This window comes from Girardinichthys multiradiatus, chromosome Y, assembly GCF_021462225.1.
Source record: "Girardinichthys multiradiatus isolate DD_20200921_A chromosome Y, DD_fGirMul_XY1, whole genome shotgun sequence".
Taxonomy (NCBI): Eukaryota; Metazoa; Chordata; class Actinopteri; order Cyprinodontiformes; family Goodeidae; genus Girardinichthys; species Girardinichthys multiradiatus.
The window spans coordinates 14534897-14561346 of NC_061818.1; the positions used below are offsets into that span (position 1 = coordinate 14534897).

Sequence of the window (26450 nt, forward strand, 5' to 3'; positions counted from 1 at the left end):
AAGTAAGACTTTCATACCAAGCTATAAGTCTGGACAACCTTTGTATAAAAACAATAAAAACATTTTGCTTTTACAGTTTTTGGCCCTATGCTACTTTTACAGATACAAAACAATAACAAAGCTGCAACATTGACCCCCAAAAGCCTTAATCTCACACAACCATTAAATAAAATATCCAGAGCAAAGAAACATAAAAGTTTTGCTTCATATTGATAATTACAAGTAAAAAGCTAATTCAACAAAGAATTTGAAAAGATACAACTTGTCGATCTTTTCCAAATTGATACAACATAAGATAATATTTTTTACATAACAAAAAGGCTGTTTTGCTTGAGAGCTTAACATTATAGATGGACCTCACTTCCAGGGAAAGACAACACATTGAGGTGTGCAAACCACTACAGCGCTCCGCCACCAGGACTCATTTGGGATTTGCTCCGGGTTTTTTTCAGACAGATGCAGCAGGAAGCCATATTTGCTCTGAACCACCTGTAAGCTGGCGGCGTTTTGCATGTCGCTGCAGTAGCAGAACACTTTGTGTTCTCTGTGACATTCCTAAAGGCTTTGTTTGTGGCTACAGCCAGAGAGTGAGAGCTGTTGGTAGGCTCAGACAGTTGACCTTGCACTTTAATATGCCGTTCTGGATGTACATCGCCTCAAGAAGAAACAAAGAATATCAAGGAGAGGATTGTAAGAAACCGAAGCCTCACTTCCGATCATGGAGTCTAATTTCAGGCTAACTCATGTGCTGCATTTTCCTGTGTTGATCTGTGATACAGTGCTGGCACTGTACAGTGTTTGAGGTAGATAAGACACACTACTCAGCACTGCAAGGTTAAAACAAGCTGGTCTGCATGCCTCTTCCACTCTTTGCTCTAGAATACTATGAGGAAGCTTGCAAATTAAAAGGAAACAGTAAGCAGTAATTCAACCAGTCATCAGCACGAGCCAATAACAGTTGAATGACTATCTCCTAAAACTCATCTGCAATGCAGTAATTTAAACAGCTGTTAGGTAATGGTTCCTTTTCCGGTTTTTTGGACCCGTTAGGATTATTCTGCTGAATCCACTGGAGCAAAAAAGAAGCTAAATTTTGATGTAACTTCCTATCATTTCTGAATATAGTAGAGGAAGGAGTTTCAATGAGCCCCAATCTGAAAGGAGGCTGCCAGTACCACTAATGGCCAGACGGTGGAGCCATAGCACTGTAACAATTTGAGCAAAGATTGGATTGGAAAACGCCAGGCAAGCCTACATTTCACCCAGGTTGGATCCTTCTGTTTTGGACTATGTGGAAAAAATGACCAGCTGTGTTACTAATTTACTCAACATTTACTCTTTTCATGAAAACAAAGGGTGGTTGTTGCACTGCACCCCTTTAGGAAGCAGCGATGGTGGTGCCCCCGCTGAGGCGCAGCAAAATCTGTTGACAGTCCTGCACCGACCGACGGTCCCCCACTCGTTCTAGGGTGCGCTTGGCTTCGGCCAGCAGGCGAGCTCTGTGGCCCGGCGGGGTCAGCAGAGGCATGGGCAGGTGGCGGCAGGCGAGAAGAATGGCGTGAGCTCTCTCCCTCTCACCAACAATGCACTCACCGTCTGATGGCAGCAGAGGAGAAAGATTTAGTGGTCGATATATGTACAGTGACTTCCACTTTTTCATATTTTGTCACGTTACAACCACAAATGTCAATATTTGCACTGTTATGTGTTACACCAACACAAAGCAGGGGATAACTGAATCAGAAGGGAAAGGATACATGGTTTTCAACACTTTTTACAAACAAAAATCCCAATATAAAAACTAAACATCCCCACAGCATGATGCTGCCATTACCTTGTTTCACCATGGCTATGGTGTGCTCAGGGTTATGTGTATCGTTATTAATTCACGTAGTGTTGTGCATGTAAAACCCCGTCTGCTGTGTTCGTCTGTCTTAGTGATGCTGTTTGTTCACTGATGATTTTCAATAAACCTCTGAGACATTCACATGAACATAGGATTTATATTGAGATTAAATCACACACAGGTGGACTTTGTCTACTATTTAGGTGACATCTGAGCTTAATTTAAGGGCATCAGAATAATGGGGGCTGAATACAAACTCCATACTTTTTAAATGACCATTTATAAATAAAAATGTAAACCCTGTATTATTTTCATTTCACTTCACAATAATGAACTACTTTGTGTTGCTTTATCACATAAAATCCCCATATAATCCACTCAAGCTTGTGGCTGAAGGAGACTAAATGTGAAAAATGTTCAAGGGGAGTAAATACATTAGCAAGTAACCGCATCTCGTTAAAAATTGGTTATCGCATCAAGAGCAGAGAAAAAGACTACGGAGGAGGTAATTATATTCCATCAGTGAAGTTGAAAGCTACACTCAGAGCTACCCCTCTGTGTGAATTTGTCTCTGTGGGAATCCTGAGGTGTGTGCTTGCAATTAACGTGTAAATGAGTCTGCGTACCGGCTGAATAGGAGCTGTGTGTCCTGCGCCGCAGGTTGTGCTCCAGTAGCTGGTGGGTCCTTGTTGGACTGGCTCCAGCTATCAGTCGCACCGTGGTCTCATGAAGGAAAACCTGAGAACAAAATGAAGACAGAAAGATCCACCTCAACTGAGTTTTATCAGGTCTTTTTGGGACAACAATGAGTCCCTGTTCTCCTTGATCACCAAACTTGACGTAAAGTTGCTATATTCATCAATAGGGAATTAAACCCTAACCTTAAGGGGCAAAAACCGAGCTGTGAGACTGTGGGGATGATTATTGAGCTTAATGGTGAACAATGAAGACTAATCTTGGGCATGAATTTCAGCTATGATAACTTATTTTAGCAAATTCCATACATCACTGTGAAGATCTCTCCTTCAGGGAGTAATAAACATATGGAGCTTGATCTATCCACATGTATACCTTGTGCTGTGCCTGTCTGTAGCACTGGGTGAGCCTCCTGAGGGCGCTTAGGTCCCTCTGGAAACCGGCCAACTGGGATCCAGGAGCTGGACCAGGTTCTCCGTTACTGCTGCCTCCTCGCTGCCATAAACTGGTCCTTAATGTCAGCAGTAGATCACAAACAAGAAGCTCCACCCCCTTGGAACATTAAATATGCAAATCAGTAATACTTTAGAATGAGTCTGACTGAAATTTGGGAAAAGAAACAAGAGGTGTGAGTAGAATCTGATCATCTAAACTTCAACCCATCACCTGCAACCAACCCAGCATGCATGGCAGAAATCAAGCAATCGGTTACTGATTTTCACAGCGAATAACTGTTAAAGTGGCGGGGCGTGTAGCAGGTGCGTGCAGATCGGAGAGGCCTCTGTACGGCACTGCAGAGACATTGCACTCGCATTCAGGATCATGCAATGCAACTACAATGCACCACAGCCACCTCTTTCCACCTACAATGCACACACACACAGCTCCACGGCAGCCTGTCCTCACCATCACCGAGCATGCAGTGAATTTGTGCTGGTGCATCAGAAGAAGGAATAATCAGAAGCAAAACATGCACTATAAAGAAGAGGACAGGGGATCAACTCTAAACCCCTGTAATAACAGAGTAAAGTTTAATCTCAAGCAGAGTAAAGTGTTTGAAGAGATCCTCATGAAATCTGTCCACCGTACCTTGTTGAGCCAGTTCCCAGACTGGGCGAGTGGCACGGAGATGCTGGAGCGCAGGTAGCCACTGGCTCTGTCACAGTGAGAGAGGCAGGCCACCACTCCGTCTCCTTTCAGAGTAGACAGGCTCATCTGAACCACCTTACAGAGCAGGAGCACAGCTTTGGGCAGAGGGTGGCTGAAACGGGAGATGAAGACATTAGGTGCTTCTCCTCAAGTTTTTGATTTGAGGCTTTGTAAATTAAAGAAATAGGAGAACAACTGAGTTCATTTCTTTTCAGGCAGGAACTGACTCGCTGGATCTGGAAATGATGACAGCCTTTTGGAAGTCTTGACATTAGGGTCAACATCCTCCAGGGAATTCACAGGGAGACTGAGCTCTATAATTATGCTAATCCCTGTTATATAGGACATTTTATTATGTCACCTCTGTCATCATTTTGTCTTTGTTTTAATATAATAAAATCCCTTTTTACTTAAGACCTGGGTCACAGCATCTTCTGTCTCACTCACACAGTGTGACGTCGTCTCTTCTGCAACATGAATCATTAACATGACGGCTTCTGTGTTGTCACAATAAATGTGTTGATCTGACATCTACCAATAAATCACAGCTTTCTTCACTAATATTAAATCAAACACCCTTGTGTTAAGGGAACACATATTGTCTCATATGGTAAAACCGATTAAATTTAACTGACCTTTAAGATGAGCAAAAAATTACTGGGCTAATATGAGATTAGCTTTCATTTTCAATGGGGAGGGGTTATTTGCACAGGTTTTCACTGCATTAGTCAGTTTTTAGTCAAGCAGTCAGCGACGGTTCTGTATCCCTGGATGAACTGTTTCATTTTACTCTGAAGTAGTATGAAGGAGACAAAAGTTAACTATAGGTTTTTGTTATGGATGGTCAGAGCTTTAGAATATTGGAAGTTGAAAATCAGCTGCCAAAATCTCTGATTGGTGCTTCTCTAGATTTAAGTTGGTAAAATCTTAGTAACGACTTAGTTTTTTTTTAAAGCACTTACTCGAGCATGAGCAGAGCCCTCTGCATTCGCTCAGCTTCTGCCAAAAGGGATCTCACTGCAACATCATCACCCTGCAGCCAATGAACAGCAGCCTTCAGGACCAGAGCCCACCAGCGACTCACCGGGTCGCCCACTGGCAATGAAGAAACGAATGGAGGAATATTAAAGGACACACAGTAATTTGTGGTAACATCTAATCCATTTTATTTGTAAAGCAAATCTAAATTTTTTTAAAATTGTTTAAACCAAAGTGCTGTACAGTACTGAAACCAACTCACACTGTGTCAAAAGCCACTGAAAATAGATGTGTTTTTAAGAGAGACTTAAAAATGGTAAGAGAAGAGGCCTGTTTGATATTTAATGGCAACTTGTTCCATAATTTTGGTCACAACTGAAAAGGCTCCATCTCCTCTGAGTTTCTGCCTAGTTTTTGTTACAGTCAACAGAAGCTGTTCAGATGATATAAGAGCCCTTGGTGTAACATAAGACTAAAGCAAATCAGAGAGGTATGGAGGAGCAAGGCCATTTAGACATTTAAATGCTAAAAGTAGAATTTTAAAATCAATTCTTTGGTGCACAGGCAGCCAGTGGAGTGAAGGCATAGTTGGAGAAATATGTTCGTGTTTGTGTGTTCCTGTTGAAAGACGAGCAGCAGCATTATGGACCAGTTGAAAGCGTGAAAGAGAGGCCTGGTTGATCCCAGTAATCTAGATGAGTTGTGATAAATGCATGGATTATTATCTCAGGTTCGTGGTTTGAGAAGACTGGTTTTAATTTCGCTACCTGACAGCTGAAAGAAACGTTTCTGAAATACACTGCTGATCTGTTTACTGAACTTGAAGCCTGAATCCAGCATTACACCAAGATTTGTAACCTGTTGCTTGACAAATGGTTCCAGATCAGATTGAAAGAGGGGTGCGAGAATTACTATTGTGGCGGAATAAAATAACTGTTTTCTTGTCATTAAAGCTCAGACAATTCATAGCCATCCATGCTTTGATATCATCGAGGCACTTTAGGAGAGGTTGGAGGGAGCATAGACTGTTTGGCTTTCTAGGGAGGTAAATCCGGCAGTCATCCATATAACAATAAAAGGAGATGCCAAGATTTCTCAAAATTGACCCTAATGAAAGAAGATGTTAAGAAAAAAGGAGGGGGTCAAGAATTGAACCTTGAGGCACTCCGCAAGAGAACGGTGCTGAATTGGACTTAAACGTTTCGGTGTGAACACAGAAACCTCTGCCCTGCAGGTATGAACAAAACTAATCTAATGCTATTTAAACCCCGTCCATTGTTCCAAACGGGATATTAGAATACATGGTTGTAACTTTGTGGATGAGTCTTTAGCTGTATCAAGATGTACTAAGGTTTCACTTTCATCCTCATGTAAATAGTTATTACGACTCAGGCTTCTGCATAGGGGTTTTCTATGCATGCCATTCAAACCTGAATTGGTGGTGTGACTGGGAGGAGTTGAGAAGGGGGTTGGAGGGGAAGGAGAGTCTTCAGTGCAGCTGTTCAACAACTCTAGAAACTCCAGGGCACTGGAGAATTCCCTGGACAAGCAGCAGAGTTATTAGACAACACAATAATACATAAAAAATAAATCAGATGTTTAGAGTGTGAGCTCCCTGACGGAGAGATAAAATATCTCATTTTCTCACCCCAAGTTGTTCTTGCAGCCGCCTGCATCAGAGTCGCTCTGCGGCTGGATGAGTGTGTGAACGGCTCTTTCCAAAAGCTTCCTGCAGAAACACTGGTGCAGCTGGGCGATGGGGTCGGCTGCAGAAAGTAAGAGAACAAGGGAGTGTAAAAACAAAACATTACACTGGCGGAAAAAAGAAGCCCTGGAAAGACACAAAGAAGCAAACCTGGGTCTCTTTGAGAAGTAAACATTTCATCGATGCTGTCTGATTTCACCGACCAATCACAGCTTAGGAAAAACTGACGCCCCAGGGGAGTGAAGAGCCAGCGCAGACAGTCGGGGATCTGCTTGGTCTCCGACTGGTTGGCCACGCTCTCAGCACAACCAATAAGGTATCCCTGGGAGACAGACAAACAGAAAACTATGTTCCTGTCTGGTTTTTGTCACAGTAGCACAACAGCAACAGAAGACTAAAGAAGACACGTACAGACAGAAAAGTGAGATGGTGACCCAGGACGGTGCGCAGGGCTGTTGCTGCAGTGACATAAATCTGAGCAAACTGAGCTGGGGCCATCTTGCCTTGGGCACTCTCGCTGAGGTTGACAGCACTCAGAGACAGAGACAAAGCCCACAGGCTGCTGCGCTGAGACAACTTTCCTACAGAGGCAAGAAAAAAAACATACAATTATCCCCTCTGGACACTTCTGACTGTCGGGCATAAACTGTTGCCAGCCGAATTTGAGTTGACTTTGTTCCCTGACCTGTGAGCTGCAGCTGGCTCAGCTGATGATAAACCAACGCTGCATCTTTTGCACTCGTCTTTGCCTCTTCTCCCTCGTACTTCCCCCCAACCTGGTGGACCAGCCAGCCAAAAGGCACTGGACGATGCAGACAGTAGCGGATGAAATTCCAGGAGAGGGAACAAACCAGGTCCAGACGGCTTGAGGGAAGAGCTCTTGTCAAGACGGAGAGACAAGTCTCTAAGCTGGCCATCGCTGCTGTGTAATCTCCCTGCAGGAGAGAACACGTGGAAGGAGATGCTCAGTAATTAGCACAGAGAAAAGTAGATTGTGTCACGACTCAGACATAAAAAATTATTTGAACACATGCTAAAAATAAAAACCACACGGGGAGCAGGAAAGCTATATCTAGACATCAAAACAGAAACAGTAAAGGGTTCCTGGGTAGGTGGAATAAATTCAACCTAAACCTCCATGTAAAACTCAAGTGTTAGAAAAAGAGAGATGTGCAGTGCTTTACTAAACAGTTGAACTTTTTTACATTTGTCACAACGTTGTTTTTTGAGAGACAGGAAAACACAAAGCAGTGCATGATGTTCTCTGCTGTTATTTGCAGTTTTTCCATTTTTTGTAAATAGTCTGCTGTTTTTATGCACTGTTATACATTTTGTGCATTTTGTACAATTTCAAAGCATATTCATGTGTAAAATGTGTTGAGTGGTGCAAACACAGAGACTCAATGTGAAAGATTTGCAGCTGTAATTGCAGCAAAAGCCATTGGCTGCAATTATATTGACGCAACCGAGCCAAATGCAAATGCAAGCTACCCTCTCAGGCGTTTTAGGTTTTCATTTGTAAATCACAGAAATGAACAATGTATCATTTTTATTCCACTTCACGGAAATGTACTAATTTGTGTTGGTTTTATCACAAAATCCCACAAAAATGTTAAAGAGGTGAATACTTCTGCAAAGCCACATTAAATAAAGTGTAGTGAGAACTTTTTAGGTCATCTTAAAAAGGTCATGTCTGAGAAGCGTCCTTTGACTCTCCTCCTGTTCTCTACTCACCCTGTTGAGATGTAGGTCTGCTTGTTTGCGGTGCCTCCAGAATGACACAGATTTGGGCGAGTGAAGGGGTGTTACAGGCTCCCACAGGTACAGCACCCTGACACAGCCCCACAGCGCCCCCACTCCACTCAGGACCCAAACGATCACCCACGGTAAGAGGCAGCGCAGCCAAGAACCTGGCGAAAAGGAAGAAACGGGACATTTTATGAAGCCATTTCAACTTATGGCATAAACTCTGATATATGCAGAAGGGACTGCTCCTCACCAAAGTCCTGTGTGTGAGTTGGAAACCAGACAAGTGTACGTGATGGGACGTGGGCTGCTGTCAGGTTTTCTGGGTCCTCTGAGCCCAGCAAAGAGGGCAGTGGGTTTAGAGACAGGCAGAACAACGTCAAGGCGCACAGAAGCAGCCGTGAACGATCCATCACTCCCACCGTGGAGGGAGAATCTGGCTCGCTCTTCACCTGGAAGACAGTGAGAGGGATTTTGCATATTTCATCTGCTGCACATGTGAAATATGCAACTCATATAATAATAATAATCGTGCCCTCGTGTGCTTTACCTGATGGTGATCCAGTAAGGGGCTTCCCGGCTCAGAGTCGACACAGTACGGAGAGAACTGGTGTGGGGAGCTGGAGCCGGAATCTGAGGCCGGAGGGGACATCAACACTCCCTCCTGTTTGAGCTCCATGTCTTCTGACATGATCACAGGCTCTGGGATAGAAAGCATTGAGCTGCTTCTCAAGATACTTTTTTAAGAAATAGAGCCTGATATGTTTTTGTGCAAACAGATCTCTTGGGCTCAGGGGGGGTCTACAGTTTTTCATCCAGCCAACAGGTGGCGCTACAGTGTAGTCACCTGTGTAATTAAAAGAAAATAAAAAACTAATCTTGCATCGTATTATGTCAAAAATATGTGCTGCTCTTGTTTTTTAGTCTTCTGCTGGTGGTTTGAGATGGGAGTATTCTCTGTGGTTGCGTCTGTGGCGCCACTTTTTGGTGAATTTTATAACTGGGAGTTTACTGGAGGTGCATCCCTGGTCACTAGTAGTGGTGTCCAGTTCCAGTCCTTGTTGGTCAGTGTCCTGCATGTTTCATACGTTTCCTGCCATGACACACCTGATTTGAATGCACAGGTAATTTGTTGACCCTTGCAGAACATTTTGACATGCTGAGGAGGCAATTCAAATTTCTCAGTACATATCGGAATTGGTTATTTTTTAGCTTGATTGGCCCAAACTGGTTGCCAGCTGGGAGAAAAATTCCAAAATCCCATTTTATCCCAATTAGCGAATGTACCATACCTAAGCGCTACCAGATGTGGAAATTGGCCCAGGCCCGAGTTTTTGCCTCTGCCACAGCCCGGGCCGCAGCACGCTTGGCCTCACGGTACCCGTCAGCCGCCTCAGGAGTCCCACAAGCCAACCACAGCCGATAGGACTCCTTCTTCAACTTAACAGCATCCCTTACTGCCGGTGTCCACCACCGGGTTCGGGGATTGCCACCGTGACAGGCACCGCAGACCTTACCGCCGCAGCTACGGGCAGCAGCATCGACAATAGATGCGGAGAACATGGTCCACTCGGACTCTATGTCTCCAACATCCCCCGGGATCTGGTCGAAGCTCTCCCGGAGGTGGGAGTTGAATACATTCCTGGCCGAGGGCTCCACCAGGCGTTCCCAGCAGACCCTCACTATGCGCTTGGGCCTGCCAAGTCTGTACGGCTTTCTCCTCCTCCAGTGGATCCAACTCACCACCAGGTGATGATCAGCGGACAGCTCAGCCCCTCTCTTCACCCGAGTGTCCAAAACATGCGGCCGAAGGTCTGATGATACGACAACAAAGTCGATCATCGACCTCCTGCCTAGGGTGTCCTGGTGCCAAGTGCACTGATGGACACCCTTATGTTTGAACAATGTGTTCATTATGGACAATCCGTGACTAGCACAGAAGTCCAATAACAAAACACCACTCGGATTCAGATCGGGGAGGCCATTCCTCCCGATCACGCCTCTCCAGGTGTCACTGTTGTTCCCCACGTGGGCGTTGAAGTCCCCCAGCAGAATAATGGAGTCCCCCGGGAGGGGCACTATCCAGCACCCCCGACAGGGACGCCAAGAAGGCCGGGTCAGAGACCTCTCCCCAACCCGAAGGCGCAGGGATACGACCCTCTCATCCACTGGGGTAAACCCCAACACGAGACGGCTGAGCTGGGGGGCAACAAGCAAACCCACACCAGCCCAGGTCTCATGTTTTTATGTGATGCTGAGTTAGTCTTTTGGATGTATCAAGGTGTTTTATTTTATCCTTTAGTCTTAGTGTAAAGCCATGTGAACTTACCTGTTTATGATTCTGCTATACAAAATCGCCTAACGTAGCAATGAGGTACAGATGATGGGACATCACATAAGCTTCCCTGTCAAGCAGATGGCCAAACACACTCAAAACCATAAATTAAGCCTTACTGTTCTTCTGGTTGGCCATCTTGAGGGTGAGGTTCTCTTGTCGTAGTTTGTGGTTGACCTGCTGCAGGTACTTTATGTAGTCAATAGCTTTCCTCAGCACTCCTGACTTGTGCATCTGTTACAATAAAGAGAGAAGAGGTTTCCATGATTGTGCTGAACCAAAGCATTTGTTTTTCTTTCAAATGGTCCGTTTTACTTTCCCACCTTTGTGTCGTTGCCCATGACGAGGTCTCTGAGCTCCATGATCTTATCGTTGATGGAGGACCTGTATCTCTTCTCGATGATGTTGTGGGTTGTCCTCCTTTCGCCCTCCTTTACCACTACTCCTTGCCCTGCCACTGCTGCTGACACCAGGCTCTGCTCCATACTTGGTCTGGCAGCGTTAGTGCAAGTGATGGAGCTGTGCTGGAGCTGTTTGATGGGCAGCCTGTCTCCTCCGCCCATCATAACAGGAACTGTGGTCAGAATGTTGGTGCCCATCAGAGTCTAGGAACAGAAATCACGCATGATGTAGGAGCGATCATTTCAGATTAAGGACTACTTAATAATTTTGCCCACTCTGCATACCGGGACTTGTAACGCTGGGTTCTGGAGGGGTGTGGTCAGGGTGGTGATTCCTGCAGGGCTCTGCATGGTGGACAACAGCTGAGTCCCATCTGGTTTGAGCGTTGTGAGAACCAGTGAGTCTGTCTTAAGAATCTGAGGCTGCTGGACCAAAACCTAGAAAGAGCATAAGAAGAAACAATTGTAAGGATTCCACTTCAATGAATTGTTCCTACACTGCTGTCATGTTAAATAATAAAAAAAAAAGGATGGATGGATGGATGCATATAAAACATCCTCTCACTTTGCTGGTATCTGACAGGTCACTTACCGGAACTTGTTGCATCTGCTGCTGCATGGTGTGGACAGCAGTAGGCGCTGTAGAGAGAGTCTGGATAGTTTGACCTGTTGGGGTCAGAACACGCTGATGCTGAATGGTGACTGGCTGCAGTTGTTGTGATGTCATGATGCTCTGCACTTGTGGCTGGAGTACTAGAGGAACAAGGAAAAAAACAGATACATTTCAAATATGCAGCAGCCTTGAGAGAAAACATCTTTGAGAAAACACGACAATAACAATGAACTCTGTACTCACCTTGGAAACCAGAAGCGGGACTCTGATGGCAGATGACTGGGTTCTGGATAAAGCGAGACTGCGCCCCGTTGGAAGCAATCATCACGGTTTGGGGTGCTTGTGTCTGGATGGGCAGGGGCGTCTGGGTGTGGGTCTGAACCAGGGTGTGGACCGGGAAGTGTTGGGTCTGCAATGCAACCCCCTGGGTGTGCATCTACATTTACAGAAAACATAAATAGACTCATCTTAATCATAATATATGATTATGCTGTATGCTATATGATATGCTGTTCTTCCTGCAAAGTATTACAGGTCAGATCTTTTGGGGTGCTTTTTGTTTGTTCTAATTTGTAAAGTTAACATGTATCCTCCACACTGACAGCTTGTCTACAGCTTTGCAGAGGAATACAAAAGTGTTTAGAATCAGAATCAGAATCAGAATCAGAAAAGCTTTATTGCCAAGTACGTTTTTGGACATACAAGGAATTTGTTTTGGCGTAGTCGGTGCAATACAGTACAAATTAAACAGTATAAACATATCTACAATATAATATAAATATATGTGCACAGTTTTAAGTGAGTGAGAGTAAATATAGAGCAGCATAAGATGCAAGAGCAATACAACAGTGCAGGTGATCATTGTGCAAGTAAAGCAGGAGTCCAAGCTGAACGTTAATGTAACGCATAGAGTTACAGTTTACAAGTGTCCTGTCAGCAAAAAAAGGGGGGGTGTGGGGGAAAGGGAGAGTGTCAGGGTGGTTTCCGGGCTTTGTTAACCAGGCTGGTGGCAGATGGGAAAAAACTGTTCTTGTGGCGTGAGGTTTTGGTCCGGATGGACCGCAGCCTCCTGCCAGAGAGGAGAGTCTCAAAGAGTCTGTGACCGGGGTGGGAGGGATCAGCCAGAATCTTCCCGGCCCGCTTCAGGGTCCTGGAGGTGTACAGTTCCTGGAGCGACAGTAGACGGCAGCCAATCACCTTCTCAGCAGACCGAATGACACGCTGCAGCCTGCCCTTATCCTTGGCTGTAGCAGCGGCGTACCAGATGGTGATGGAGGAGGTGAGGATGGACTCAATGATGGCTGTGTAGACGTGCACCATCATAGTCTTTGGCAGGTTGAATTTCTTCAGCTGCCGCAGGAAGAACATCCTCTGCTGGGCTTTCTTGATGAGGGAGCTGATGTTTGGCTCCCACTTGAGATCCTGGGAGATGATGGTTCCCAGGAAGCGGAGAGATTCCACAGTGTCAATTGTGGAGTCACAGAGGGTGATGGGGGCAGGTGGGGCTGGGTTCTGCCTGAAGTCCACAACCATCTCCACTGTCTTTAGAGCGTTGAGCTCAAGGTTGTTCTGGCTGCACCAGTCCAACAGATGGTCCACCTCCCATCTGTACGCAGACTCATCACCATCAGAGATGAGTCCGATCAGGGTGGTGTCGTCCGCAAACTTCAGAAGCTTGACAGACTGGTGACTGGAGGTGCAGCTGTTGGTGTACAGGGAGAAGAGCAGAGGAGAGAGAACACAGCCTTGGGGGGAACCGGTGCTGATGGTCAGGGAGTCAGAGACGTGCTTCCCCAGCCTCACGCGCTGCTTCCTGTCAGACAGGAAGTCAGTGATCCACCTGCAGGTGGAGTCGGGCACACTCAGCTGGGAGAGCTTCTCCTGTAGCAGAACTGGGACGATGGTGTTGAAGGCAGAGCTGAAATCCACAAACAGGATCCTGGCGTAGGTTCCTGTGGAGTCCAGGTGCCGGAGGATGAAGTGAAGGGCTAGGTTGACTGCATCATCTACAGACCTGTTGGCTCTGTAGGCAAACTGCAGGGGGTCCAGGAGGGGGTCGGTGATGTCTTTTAGGTGTGAGAGCACAAGGCGCTCAAAGGACTTCATCACCACAGAGGTCAGGGCGACGGGTCTGAAGTCATTAAGCCCTGTGGTCCTTGGCTTCTTGGGAACAGGGACGATGGTGGAGGACTTGAAGCAGGCTGGCACATGACATGTCTCCAGTGAGGTGTTAAAAATGTCTGTGAAGACTGGAGACAGCTGATCAGTGCAGTGCTTCAGGCTGGCTGGTGAGACAGAATCCGGACCAGCAGCTTTCCGGGGGTTCTGTCTCCTGAAGAGTTTGTTGACGTCCCTCTCCTGGATGGAAAGAGCCGTCCTCGGCGGGGGTCGGGGGCTGGTGGGGGGGAACTTCAGGGTGGGGGTTGGAGGTGCCAAGGCCCCTCTTGAGGTTGGAGAGATGGGGGTGGTGGATTGTGGCTGCAGCTGTTGGGGGGCGTCGTGGGAGATGGTTGCAGGACTGTCCCTTTGTCTTTCAAAGCGGCAGTAGAACTCGTTCAGGTCGTTGGCGAGGCGTCGGTCGTTGATGGAGTGGGGGGCTTTCGGCTTGTAGTTGGTGATTTGCTTGAGCCCTTTCCAGACAGACGCAGAGTCGTTGGCTGAGAACTGGATTTGGAGCTTCTCAGAGTACAGTCGTTTGGCCTCTTTCACTGCCTTGCCAAACTTGTACTTAGCCTCTCTGTATATGTCTTTGTCCCCACTCCTGAAGGCCTTTTCCTTATCCAGTCTTAACCTTCTGAGTTTAGCTGTGAACCAGGGTTTGTCGTTGTTGTAACTCACCCTGGTGTATGATGGTACACAGCTGTCCTCACAGAAGCTGATGTAGGAAGTCACAGCCTCTGTGTACTCGTCCAGACTGTTGGTATTAGTCCTGAACACATCCCAGTCTGTACAGCCTAAACACGCCTGGAGCTTCTCCATAGCCTCACTGCTCCACTTCCTTGTCCTCACAACAGGTTTGCAGAGCTTTAGTTTCTGCCTGTATGCAGGAATCAGGTGGACCATGATGTGGTCGGATTGGCCCAGTGCAGCACGTGGGACGGCGTGATAAGCGTCTCTGATGGTGGTGTAACAGTGATCCAGAATGTTGTCCTCTCTGGTCGGACATTTTATAAACTGTCTATATTTGGGGAGTTCGTGGGTCAGATTATCTTTGTTAAAGTCACCAACGACGATAACTAAGGAGTCCGGGTTGGTCCGCTCCACACTCAGTATCTGGTCGGCGAGCATGCGCTGTGCGACCTGCACGTTAGCTTGCGGCGGGATGTAAACACCGACCAGGATGAACGAAGCGAACTCACGGGGGGAATAGAAAGGCTTACAGTTTATGATGAAGGCTTCCAGGTCTGGAGAACAGTGCTGCTGAATCACTGTCACGTTGTTGCACCAACCACTGTTGAGGTAAAAACAGATTCCTCCACCTTTCGCTTTGCCGGAGAGTTCCGTGTCTCTGTCCGCTCTGTAGAGCTGGAATCCTGCCAGCTGCAGTGCAGAGTCCGGTATTAATCCACACAGCCACGTCTCCGTGAAGCACAAAACTGCCGATGAATAAAAGTCCCTGTTTTTCCCCAACAGCAGTTGTAGTTCCTCCATTTTGTTGGGAAGTGAGCGCACGTTAGAGAGAAATATTCCAGGTAACGGTGTTCGTAGTCCACGCTGGCGAAGACGTACCAGCACCCCAGCCCGTTTCCCTCTCTTCCGGCGTTTCACCGCGTGAACAAAGGTGAGCGGAACCTTTGACCAGAATGTCCAAATATTCCAGAGCAGTAGGTAGAAAAGTTGGAAATAACTCCTCTGGTGTAGTAGCCCTGATGTTCATGAGTTCTTCTCTGGTGAGAGAGCTCCGGGTACCATCACAGAAGACCGTTTTAAAGCAAAAAACAAAACAAAACAATGCGCACCAACACGCCGAGGCGACCATCTGCGGCGCCATCTTGTGTAAACCATAATAAAACATTTGTTTAAGAACCTGACAATGAACTAGTTGGAGAATTACATCAAAACCATGCAGCTACAGCCTAGAACCTTTTTACATTTTGCCACTTTACAACCACAAACGTTGACATATTTTATGTGGATTTATGTGACAGACTAACGCAAAGTTGTGCATTATTGTGAAAATAAAGAACGAATTTGTATTGCAAAAGCGTAAAGACCGAGGCAGAAGTTTGCCTGCCATCTGGACAATGACTGTAAGCATATAGTCACAGCTAAAATAAAATATTTAAGCTTGTAGAGAAATACCCCAAAATACTTGCAGGAGTAATTGCAGCAAAAGATGACCTCAGGGGGGGCTGAATACATGCTAGCCCAATCTTTTCAGATTTTAATTTATTAAGAAATTTAAAAGCCATGTAACATTTTTACTCCACTTCAAAAATATGCACTACTTTGTGGAGATCTATCACAAAGTCCCAGTAAGACACAGTAAAACGTGACAAAAAGTCTAAAGTTGGATATGTTAGGAAGACATACAACAGCTACTTTCAATCAGCTTAAATCAAGTATCTTATATCAAGTTGGAAAATAAATAAAAGGTGGATTTTCAATTACCTGGATGGCCGCCTGGGGAGTCTGCTGAAGTTGAGGCTGGATGGGCTGGACCACCTGAGGCCGTGGCTGAAGCAATGGAGGGCTGCGGTTCAACTGCTGCTGCACTAAGGGAGGAGTGTTGGGGGAGGGGGTCTGTGCAGGGGTGAGGGGAGGCGTAAGAGGTATAGACTGAGGAGACAGTGTCTGGGATGGGGCGAGGCCCATGGTGGAAGTCTGGAAAGCAGTGCTGCTTGGGGTCTGGGGAGTTGGCGGGGTTTGAATCGCCAGCCGCTGGGCAGAGCCACTGACGCCGCTTTGTAGGGAGGCTGCTGTGGTCATCTGGTCCTCAAACATGTCCTGGAAGTCCCCCACCTGGTTACTAACAAACTGCAGCATCTCTGTAGACAAACAGAAAGGGAATATTATGAAATAAAAAAAAAGCAAAGAACATAGAGTAATACCACCATATTTACATTTAAAATACATAAATAGAAACTCATGTCAGCAAACAATAAGATGTCGTGAAGTTTTTTATGAAGATCTCTAAATGTTGCAAACAGATAAGAGCCAGCAGTGCCCTTGAACCTGCAGTGACATTCCTGTGTGCATTGCTACTGTTCAGTTCATAAATCAATACAAAGCAGCCTTAAAACACCCAGCCTTGAAAAAGGCTGTGCTGATCTAGATGCCCTTTACAGATGGCAGATAGATGCTTTTGAGGACTGTAATATATGTATCCTGGTTGGGAACACATGCCATAATTATTCTACCACCCTAAAAGTACTAAAAAATACAGCAGCCCCCATCATACATTTATTCAACGGTATAAAACAAAATATCCCACATTAAGAAATTATTGTTTTGTTTATTTATACAAAAGTACCTCCCTTAAAAGTCTTTTAAAAGTCCTTTACGGTCTTTTGCAATATTTTGTTTCAATTTACACTTTACATTTTTATGTTTAGGAACTTTTATCTCATAATCTATGACTTTGCCTGACTTCCTGTTGTAAAAATAGGAGATGCAATATCATGTGGCTATTAGCTACTCTTCAAAACAGGAAAGACAAAAAAAAAAGGGTACATGTGCATTTATCTCCATAACTACTCATCACTATATTTATCTAGTTACCCAAACCTGTAAAACCTGCATCTAGAGCTGAAGCAAAAATTGACGAACAAGCCTGGACAAGGGCTAAAGTTCATCTTGCCACCACGATCACAGGGGAGGATGGTAAAAGTGTTAGAAAATCTCCAACTGCTCCACAAAAAAGGCATCTTGGGGGTCCATAACAATCTATCTGAAGGTTTTATTTTTGCATGTTTTTACCAGGGGTCACCAATAACAGTGGAGGACACTGCAGCTGAATCAGAACAGGGTTACAGTGTTGATCTTCCTTTATATGCACTGAGCCATGATTGATTACAGGAATACGTCAACAAGTATTAGACTATATCTTCTAGTAATTATAAATACATCACTTTATTTTGATAATGGATTTAAGCACATCAGGTAATTTTATTTGCAGTAAGAGAGGGTGTGGCCTAAGGAGATCAGTACCCACAAGGTGTGCATAATTATTATTAAGATTGGGCCCAAAAATATCTGAAGAGAGATCAGTAACGGGCACAGAGCAATACTCTTGACTCAGATGCCATTAAGGTGGAGGTGAGGTGGTTTTTACTGGCTGGTATTATTAAAGATGAGCTAGTTGGGACTGTTAGGGTTGGAGACTCAAAAATCAACTCCCACACCTACAGCTATTTTCTTTAAACAGTGGTACAGGAAAAAGTCGACACATTGATCTCAGCAATGTGCTCCCAAGTCTGCCCCATTGTTCTCTCTATGTGACCTCGGGACCAAATATACCTTTTCAACATCTTCTATTCTCCTCCACCAGCTGTGCCAACAGCAGGCTCTGCTCTTCTGGCCTGTTCGGTTTTCTCCAACATTTTTTCTCCATTATGTTTTGATCATTTTGCCAAATCAATCCTCTTTATACAAGAAGGTAATCACAGTAAAATCCTGACAGATCAATGTCCACATTAATATCAAACAGATGAAGTAGGAAAACGACCAACATGGCGACATTTTGATGCTGCGTGACAATTCATTTATTTTGCCAAGTTTCACCATCATGATTTACACATTTCTGAATCCAGTCTAAATTTTATAATCGGTGTCAACCACAACATCTCACTAAAGTAGGAATTTCTGTCGTCTCCTAACTCAGAGTCGCTCTCAGTAGAGAACCGAATCACTCTTAAGCTAGGAGTCCTTGCCAGGATGTTTTAGGCCAAGTTAGGAGCTCTCTTATAACGTTTTTCCACCAAAAGAAAAACGTTCTTGAACCTATTTTATATTGTGAATTTATTTCTTTTTTAGTTTGTTCTTTTGGTTGGTGACTCCCATCTGCGTGCTTTCGCTGATGAGTTCGTCCCCATGCCAGAGGGCAACCTCTCCTTTGGGTTTCTTGCAACCCCCGGGGCCTTGGCGGACGAGTTGAGGCGTGAGGTGCTGGGAGCAGTTCTGCCTCGGACCCCCGAGGTAGTCTGTCTTCTGGCACTCGGCAACAACTTGGAAGCCAGAAGGACCTTGCAGCAGTCGGGCGTGGACTTCGAGGGGCTGCTGCTCGCCGTCGGCAACCTCTGCCCTAACGTAAGGCTAATATTCACTGCATTTGTTCTTATATATATATATAAATGTAGTATGTATGTTATTTTGTGTTATTTACTTTGATTCAATCATACAGGTGGTTGTTGTGGGCTTTCCTCCACGTCTCACCGTTGAGGAAGACCTGCAACAGCTGCTGCGGCAGGAGTACCAATTGCCTAAACGTTCCCAATGTGTTCTCAGCTCACTGCCAATTAAAGTTGGAATTAACACAAAATTTGTGAAAAACAGACTAGTGCTAGGTGTCTCTCTTTATCATTAAATCACTACAGTGTTAGACTGAGCGGCATTAAGAGTAACTGTTGTATTCCTCTCTCCTTCAGATGTTCGCTACCTCTCGACAGTTGAACATTTCCCCCGGAGCAGCTTGGACATGTGGTAAGTTTGAATTTATATTTGTTGCTATCAAAATGTTACTAGTGCTTCATGTTGATGAGTGAATGTGTTATGTGACTTGTGTATTGCAGGTTCACCTGAGCGACGATCCTGGGATGAAGGTCCTTGCTCAGTTGCTGTGGGCTGCGTCCTACACGCAACTCGAGTTAAGTGCACTTAATAGAGTTGTTTACAGCTCAGGTGGAAATTTATTCACCTAAACTAATTACATGTATTGCTTTGCCAGACCGAATGTTATTGTTCAAATCCCTTCTGAAGGAAACTAATTGTCATGTTTGTCATCGCTAAGGACTTCAGTCATTTCATAGTGCTTTCTCTTAGTTCTTCAAGTTTATTTGGATCAATAAATGTGTATCTCATGTATCAAGAAGTGGGTTTACTTACCTGTGTAAATTACCATTAAAACTCATGGTACAAACGCATGCTGATTCAGAAAGTTTTTATTTCCTCATCAACATGAATCATACTCTTGGCTACAGAATAATTTTTAACTACAATATTTAATGAAAACAATATTTAGTCATGTAAATGTAGAATGCTGAATTTGGTTGAACATTATTATTGCTGCTAAACCATTGTTCACAGCTGTTTTTGAAATGCATTATTATGACAGGTTCAAGTCTGAGGCCATGTTTTAACCTCACGTAATGAAACCTGCATCCTGTTTCAGGTAAATGGAAAACAGTTTTTGGTGACTTTAATTGAACTAACACACAAATTTACAGTTCTTTTAAGCTCTTCAAGGCTCTACCCTCAAACCTTATGCGAACTACACCTAACGGCCAGAGAACCTTTGTGGTCCGAGAAGCACGCACCAAGAGGCAGGCCCCGTCTAAATTTCTTCCGAAATTTGTCTGCAGCTTTGACCTGCCCACGGGTGACGTTACGGTTCGCACAGAAGAACTAAGTGTTCTTCAGTGCTTGAGTTGAACCAGAGTTCGTACTCTAGAACCTCTTTTCGCTGGCGAAAACACGAGTCACCGGTTCAAAATCACGTTCGGGAACCGGAACGGGCTTTCATCCGCGTTGATGGACAAGGGGTATAAGTGGACTCTGACTTGGCTTTTTGGACCTGATCCCTGTTGGATCATTAAGACCTTGTCCGGCAGCCCACCAGGGTTGATGTGAAGGTTCCCTGACTGAAGGATGACTGAATGTCAGGGTCACCAGCAGCCTCTAACCTTGAACTTAGTCCAGCAGACAGAGTGCAGATCTCTGTTCTGTTATTGTTTTACATAGTTTAACAATGAGGTGGGCTCTTTGTTCTGCAGGTTTTTTTTTAAGCTTTGCACATCTATAAGCAGGATTTGTGAAATAAACTTTCAAGCTGATTCTGTAACTTTTTTGATGTTTTCCACGTTTATTTGCTACAGCTGATTTGGTTATAACTATGAAACCTATCTACAAAACAAGCACAGATTATGAAACTCGCAAATGAAGTAAAACATAACTTGGAAACATTTAAATACAGGGTATTCTTGGCTGTGTCAGTGAAGAACAAAACATCCTGTTTTCTGCAAGACATGACCTCCAATTCAGCTACATATCTGTAACTGAAAGGGACAATAAAACCAATACCAGTGCTGCTATCTTTCGCTATTATCTATTCTGTGATTACACAGTTTCAAAGCCATACGAAGCTATGTCCTCAGATAAACCTGTAGATTTAGGAGAGGATTGAGCATGACAGCATTTCGTAGGTTATAAACATGTTACAGCGTAAGAATGGCCAATTTAGAAAATGAAGATCAAATAATACAAATATAGAGAATTAATGCTCAACACTGGTGCATTCAGAACAACAAGAACTTTAACTGCATGTTTAGAGCTAAACCTTAAAGGTTTAGTCACGTTTTATTGATGCTTGGAATCTGCAAAATGGTCCGGTCCACTGCACTCCATGTTCCTTGGAGAGAGATACTGCAATATTGATGATGATGAATATTGATATTATTTAACAGTGATGAACAGATAGAAACCTAAAGGGTAAAAAAAACTATCACTATAAAGTCAATACCAATTTCTCTAAGGCCAATGAAAGTCCATCCATATGCCCTCACATAATTTTGGCATGCAGAATTAGAACGCATGGCACCTAATATGTTATAGACCACCAAATGTTGGATACAGGTGATTGGCATATTGCAAACATTAAAATTTCAATCTCTTAGTCTTTTATATTGAGCAGCTCTACCGTGCACCAATCATGCATGTGTGTTAGCTACAATTTTATCCAAGATGGAAAACATTCAATCTTTTTTAGTTCAATTTACCTATAGGGCCCATTTCGACAGCAAGGAAAATTGAACAGAAACCAGGGTAGTTTCTGGGGACATTATTTACCTCCCTCTGTTTCCACTGCATCTATCAAGGTAAAAATTAATTCCCAGGGTAAAAATTTCCCTTACAAAAATGCCACAATAAGAATGTGATACTTCTTTATTTGCCAAGATGGAGTTTTGTGGAGGAAGACTTCTAAGCATTAAGGACAGGTTATATTTGATCTTATAAGGAAAAGGAAAAGTGAGTAAATTCTGCAGTTAAAAAGCTAAACTGCTTCAGTTCTGAGGCCCAAAAATACCAGATTTCAAGTGAAGCTGCTTTGTGCCTTTTGTTTCTGCTCCTCTGGGACACGTCGGTAGGCTTTAATTATTCCAAATCTGTGAATGTGACAGAAATCCTGACGTGGGATGACTCAGTTATAAACAGAGCAGGGTAAATAAGAAGGGAAAACAAGCTCCAGTGTTGCAGCAGGTTCTGTGACTCTAGAGAGCGCCATTAAAAAACTGGACAAAAATACACACCAATAGCTGTTATCAGAAAAAGTGACTGTCCAGGCTGTGTTTACTAATCCACAAAACTGTCTGGCATTTCAGTGAATAAAAGGTTATTACTGGCCACTGGCATAAGGTAGCTGGATTGCTGTACAGATTCTGATTGCTGTTATAATAAAACATAAACATATTAGTGTTTTCTCTATCATAAAATATGAATCTCTGTGTTTTTCCCACTTCTCATGTCAGTATTAAGTACATTTTGCATTTATATTGAAGGGAAAACAGAATCACACAAGGTAGTTCTGTTCAAGTCTATTAAAACTCTTTAAAGTTATAGAACAACCACATTTTCTCATAACATTATCTCATAAAAGATGTTGCCACCTGCGTCCAGCTTTTTATTAGCGCCCTCTAGAGTCACAAAATCTGACCCAGAATCTGGAGTCAAAATGAACCTATAACAATGCTTCATAATGCTGCTAAATTAACATTGACTATTAAAGATATAATAATATCTTATGTGATATTTATTTTCTTTTTTTGAAATGTAAACTCAAGCAAAAATATAAACACCCACTACAATCAGTAATAGTTTAAAGTGTTTGGTAACAAGTTGGTTAAGCTAATAGCTTGTCTTAGTTGGGCTATCTGCTCTGGTAGCTAACCTGGAATTGCATGCCGCTCATAGGCTGCCAACAGTAGCTTTGAAACCGCTTTAAGTTCACAAGAGTTCATAAGAGTTCATAAGAGTTCATAAGAGTGATGAGTTGTGCTTGTTCAGCTTCCGAATCATGACTTATTAGCAGTTTTTGTGCCTGAAAATATTTCCCAACAGCAAAATGCATCTTTCTTGTAAGTAAATGCAAACTGTAGTAGCCTTCTTTCAGTCAGCTGACTGGCAATACACAGAGAGAGATGGCAGACACTGTGTTGCTCTCAGCTCCATGCAGCTGAAGAAAACTCAGGTGACACCCAGGAACTTTCTCTGGCATCCCATTAATAGTACTTTAAACTCCAGGAACCATTTGATGAAAATGTGATCGGTTTTGAAACCATAACTTTTTAAAACCGTGGTATACCTGGATACCAGTAACCAGCCCATGTCTATTGACATCAACAGTCTCCTCATTGTACATAAAAAATAAAAAAAATAAATAAAAACACAAATAGGTCCAGTTTCTATTCAATTACATACAATCCATTTCAGTCCAAATGCACTCTATGCAAACCAGTTTGTTCAAGTGATCCAACTTACAGTTTGTGGCACACAATCTAATACAGGGCTTGTATTTCACTGTGGGTTCATGGCGTTTGTGATGATGCCTTAAAAAACATTAATGCGAGAAATCATTGTGCATATGACAGAGATCCTATTTATGTGGTTCAACAATCACATGCAAAGCAGGAAAACACAAAGATTTTCAGTGAAAAGTAGGAGAACAGAACCTGTTTGGTTGACATCAAGTGGTAACTCAGCTGTGATGCAGGTAGGTACAAATAGACTAAGTGGACTTAATGAGGTGAAGGACAGCAGCAGATATAAGTAAGATCTCAATTTTTATCTGAAGCCTTGAAGCAGTGAAGGACAGGACTATTATGGGCTTGCTGCTTAACTTCTGTCTTTATTATAATATTTTATCTCAGCACAAATCATTTATAGAGATAAATATAGACACACCCTGCAGCAGCTCAGTAGATTACGTCAGAGGAAGGGGTGCAATAAAAAGCAAATAGCATCCCTGAGTAGAGCTCATAAAGATGAAACGTCATAAATGGAAAATAAAGGTTACTGTCCTCATGCAATTAAGACACCATCAATCAACATCAATGGTAATAAAGCAAACAGGAAGCCATGCAAAATGCATTCATTCATTAGTGTAATCCTGAAAACAGTACCACAGAAACCAGTGTACCATCCCACTATAGCCATTGAAGCAGATTCTGGAGACATTCAGAACCAGTGGCAGCTCTGTAGGATTGAAATAGATCTATATTCTGCAGATTTTGGATACAATGCAGAGATGACAAATTTCAAATCAGCAAACACCACAGTAACGCATTCGCCAGCTACCCCCATTGTACTGTACATACGGACACTTTATTTGGACACACACTGGTCCACCTCCACAGGGGGCCAATGGGACAATGCAGCTCCTAGACCCCAAAGCTTCGGATGAGCTGACATTAACAGGGGACGCATAAATCCGCCTTACAGACAACAGTTTCCAAAAGATAATAAGTTATGTAAGCTGAGGTGCAGTAGCTCGGCAAATGATGGGGAGATAATAATGAGTTGTCCAAATTCTTTCTAAGAAATTGTTAGAAAACACATCCTATTATTTCTGTAACCGATTAGATTTACTCCAGATGAACAGGCTTAAAAATAGTTAAAGTGTCTCAATCTGTTGGGTATGAGTCAGGTGCAGACATTATAAAGCTGGAGCTCGCCTGTCAGTCCATTATTTGTCCCTTCTCTTTCACACCATCTGTACACTCCTCCCGGTTGACAACCATTCTGTCAAAAGGTTACAGTTTCTGAAGATGAGGAATGTATTTTTAGGGCCACTTACATTGTTAGGAAAAATCATTTCTTTTCAACTACAGGAAATGCTTATCCCTGAATAGAATAAAGAGATGTCTTACCATACACAGACACAGATTTACTTGATTTGGAAGAACTTTAGATTAAGTCTCATTGGCTATGTTTGCAACACCTCCCACCAATCCACAGGACTAAAATAAATGTGATTAGATTTAAACTCCCTCCACTATGTCTGTCACGTTTTTATAAACCAACAAAATGTAGTTCCAGTCATTCTGCTTGAGGGTTTTTAGTTAACATTAATTGCTCACAAGAGTTAACAATTTTTTCGTCAAAAAAATGAACACCACTCCACCTCCTGCTGTTGTTTGTTGCTTTATTTTGTAAAAAAAAAAAAAAATCCCAAAAAACTGCCAAAATCTATAAAGTGGAATCCTCTTAAATTGCCAGTGTATGTATTTCTTTTAATTTTTTGATTTAACCAGGTAAGTTATTCAGAACAAATCCTTATTTACAATAACAACTCGTTCCTGTCTTTTACTGCAGCATAACTGATTTAATTTTGGGAATATTGAACATAAGTTGAGCAGAGTGTGTACTATAGGGGGTCATAGAAGCATGTAACAAATGACGACAGGATACATTAGACATTTCTAAATAAACACAAAGCAATGGATTTTCCTTTGGTTTTATAAGGATGACCAGTTTATAGTAGTATACAGATGAAATGAAACATATGCATAGAAAAGACTGTGTCCAAACAGCATCAGGCAGGAATCTGTCCATTCAAATGGGAAATATTTGGACGCTGCACTGACTGGCATTGCACCATTTGTTCAGAGCTTTTGGTCTTTGCCAAATTTGCTCAGTGGGTCCAAGTTTGCAGAGTTCAGCGTTTGAGCGGTTATCTCTGCAAAACAAGCTTGGCAAAATAGGCGGCTATGGAGGTGCAACAAACAGGAGAAAACAAACGTCACAATGACATTTCGGAGAACTTTTTATCAGATATTTTTTGCAACAGTGTTACTTAAAGGAAAGTAGACAGGCTTTCTCAAACGTGCCATTTATTACTTGTTCAAATTTGTTTTTGTTTTTTTCTCTTATTTTGATATGTTCCAAACACTGCAATTTAGTCCCCAATGTTCCCGAAGATTTTATTTTTAATAAACCATAAAGAAAAAAAGTCCAGTCATAGGCGGGTCAGAAAACTGACAGCAGTCTATAAATATTTTCATAATAATTGTATATGCTTCCTGATAATTACAGGAATCATTTACAATTTCCAGCAAAAATGTCTTATTTGGTAATAATAATAATTATAATGTTCATAAATATGAGAAATCAGTTTGTTTTTGTTAAATAAAACTAATGCTAATAAATAATCGCTGTCATGGACCAGACTCTTTGGTCGTCAGGATGAAAACAGCAGTCAGACTCTGGAAACGGGCCAACGTTTAGTAAACAACACCGAGCAGTGTGGACAGCCACAGGTCCACTTACCATCTATGTCTCCTAACGTGAATTCGTCCCCCAATTCCGCTAAAGTCGAGTCCATGGTCTCCATGGGAGAGACGTACTCTCCGGGGTCCATCCTGTCTGTCAGCGGCTCACCACTCCGGCTATCACCGGAGGGTCGGAGGAGGGAACAAACAGCAGATAGGTGGACTCCACCTGGGCGTCTCACAGCGCCTTCGGTGGTCTTATCTAATCTGAAAACGTGTCTTTATCAGTAAAACCTCTCTACAGGACAGAAAGCTAAAGGAAGGCAGAGTTTACCGCCTACAAACCCATCCAAAGCGAATTATTTCCAAGGCGACGCCATCTTGTTTTACGCTAATTACGTCATTCACAAACACACTCTCTGGCCCAGAGCGTGATCTGATTGGCTAAACCTCAGCCGTTCCTGTCATGAGACCAGCTGTCCTAGCCCAATGAGAAGCTCGTTTTCACTGTGGTCTGATAATACGTCAGCCATCAGAAGCTTGTGTGTCATTTGAATAAAC

General features: G+C 43.4%; 1 protein-coding gene across 1 annotated transcript; it reads right to left on the reverse strand.

The window, feature by feature from the left end:
• Positions 1-1331: 1331 nt before the first annotated feature.
• On the reverse strand, positions 1332-26282 carry LOC124864703 (sterol regulatory element-binding protein 2-like). The gene is made up of 20 exons (XM_047359580.1): positions 25948-26282; positions 16081-16457; positions 11713-11905; positions 11449-11609; positions 11142-11294; positions 10779-11060; positions 10575-10689; positions 8671-8822; positions 8374-8572; positions 8109-8284; positions 7060-7309; positions 6786-6955; positions 6525-6696; positions 6318-6435; positions 6100-6209; positions 4654-4786; positions 3632-3803; positions 2918-3094; positions 2473-2584; positions 1332-1596 (listed from the first exon to the last, which is right to left on the reverse strand). Exons 1-20 carry the CDS (start codon positions 26036-26038, stop codon positions 1379-1381), a joined length of 3531 nt encoding a protein of 1176 aa, XP_047215536.1. The 5' UTR covers positions 26039-26282; the 3' UTR covers positions 1332-1378.
• Positions 26283-26450: the final 168 nt, after the last annotated feature.

Excerpts from the sequence above, each read along its gene's own strand:
- LOC124864703 (XM_047359580.1), bottom strand. The coding sequence starts at position 26,038 with ATGGACCCCGGAGAGTACGTCTCTCCCATGGAGACCATGGACTCGACT. Across the intron at positions 11,906-16,080 it reads CTCCCCAGGCGGCCATCCAG|ATGCACACCCAGGGGGTTGC; the intron begins GTAATTGAAAAT and ends CTGTAAATGTAG. Across the intron at positions 4,787-6,099 it reads CAGTCACACCACCAATTCAG|TGGGCGACCCGGTGAGTCGC; the intron begins GTTTGAATGGCA and ends CTTCATTGCCAG.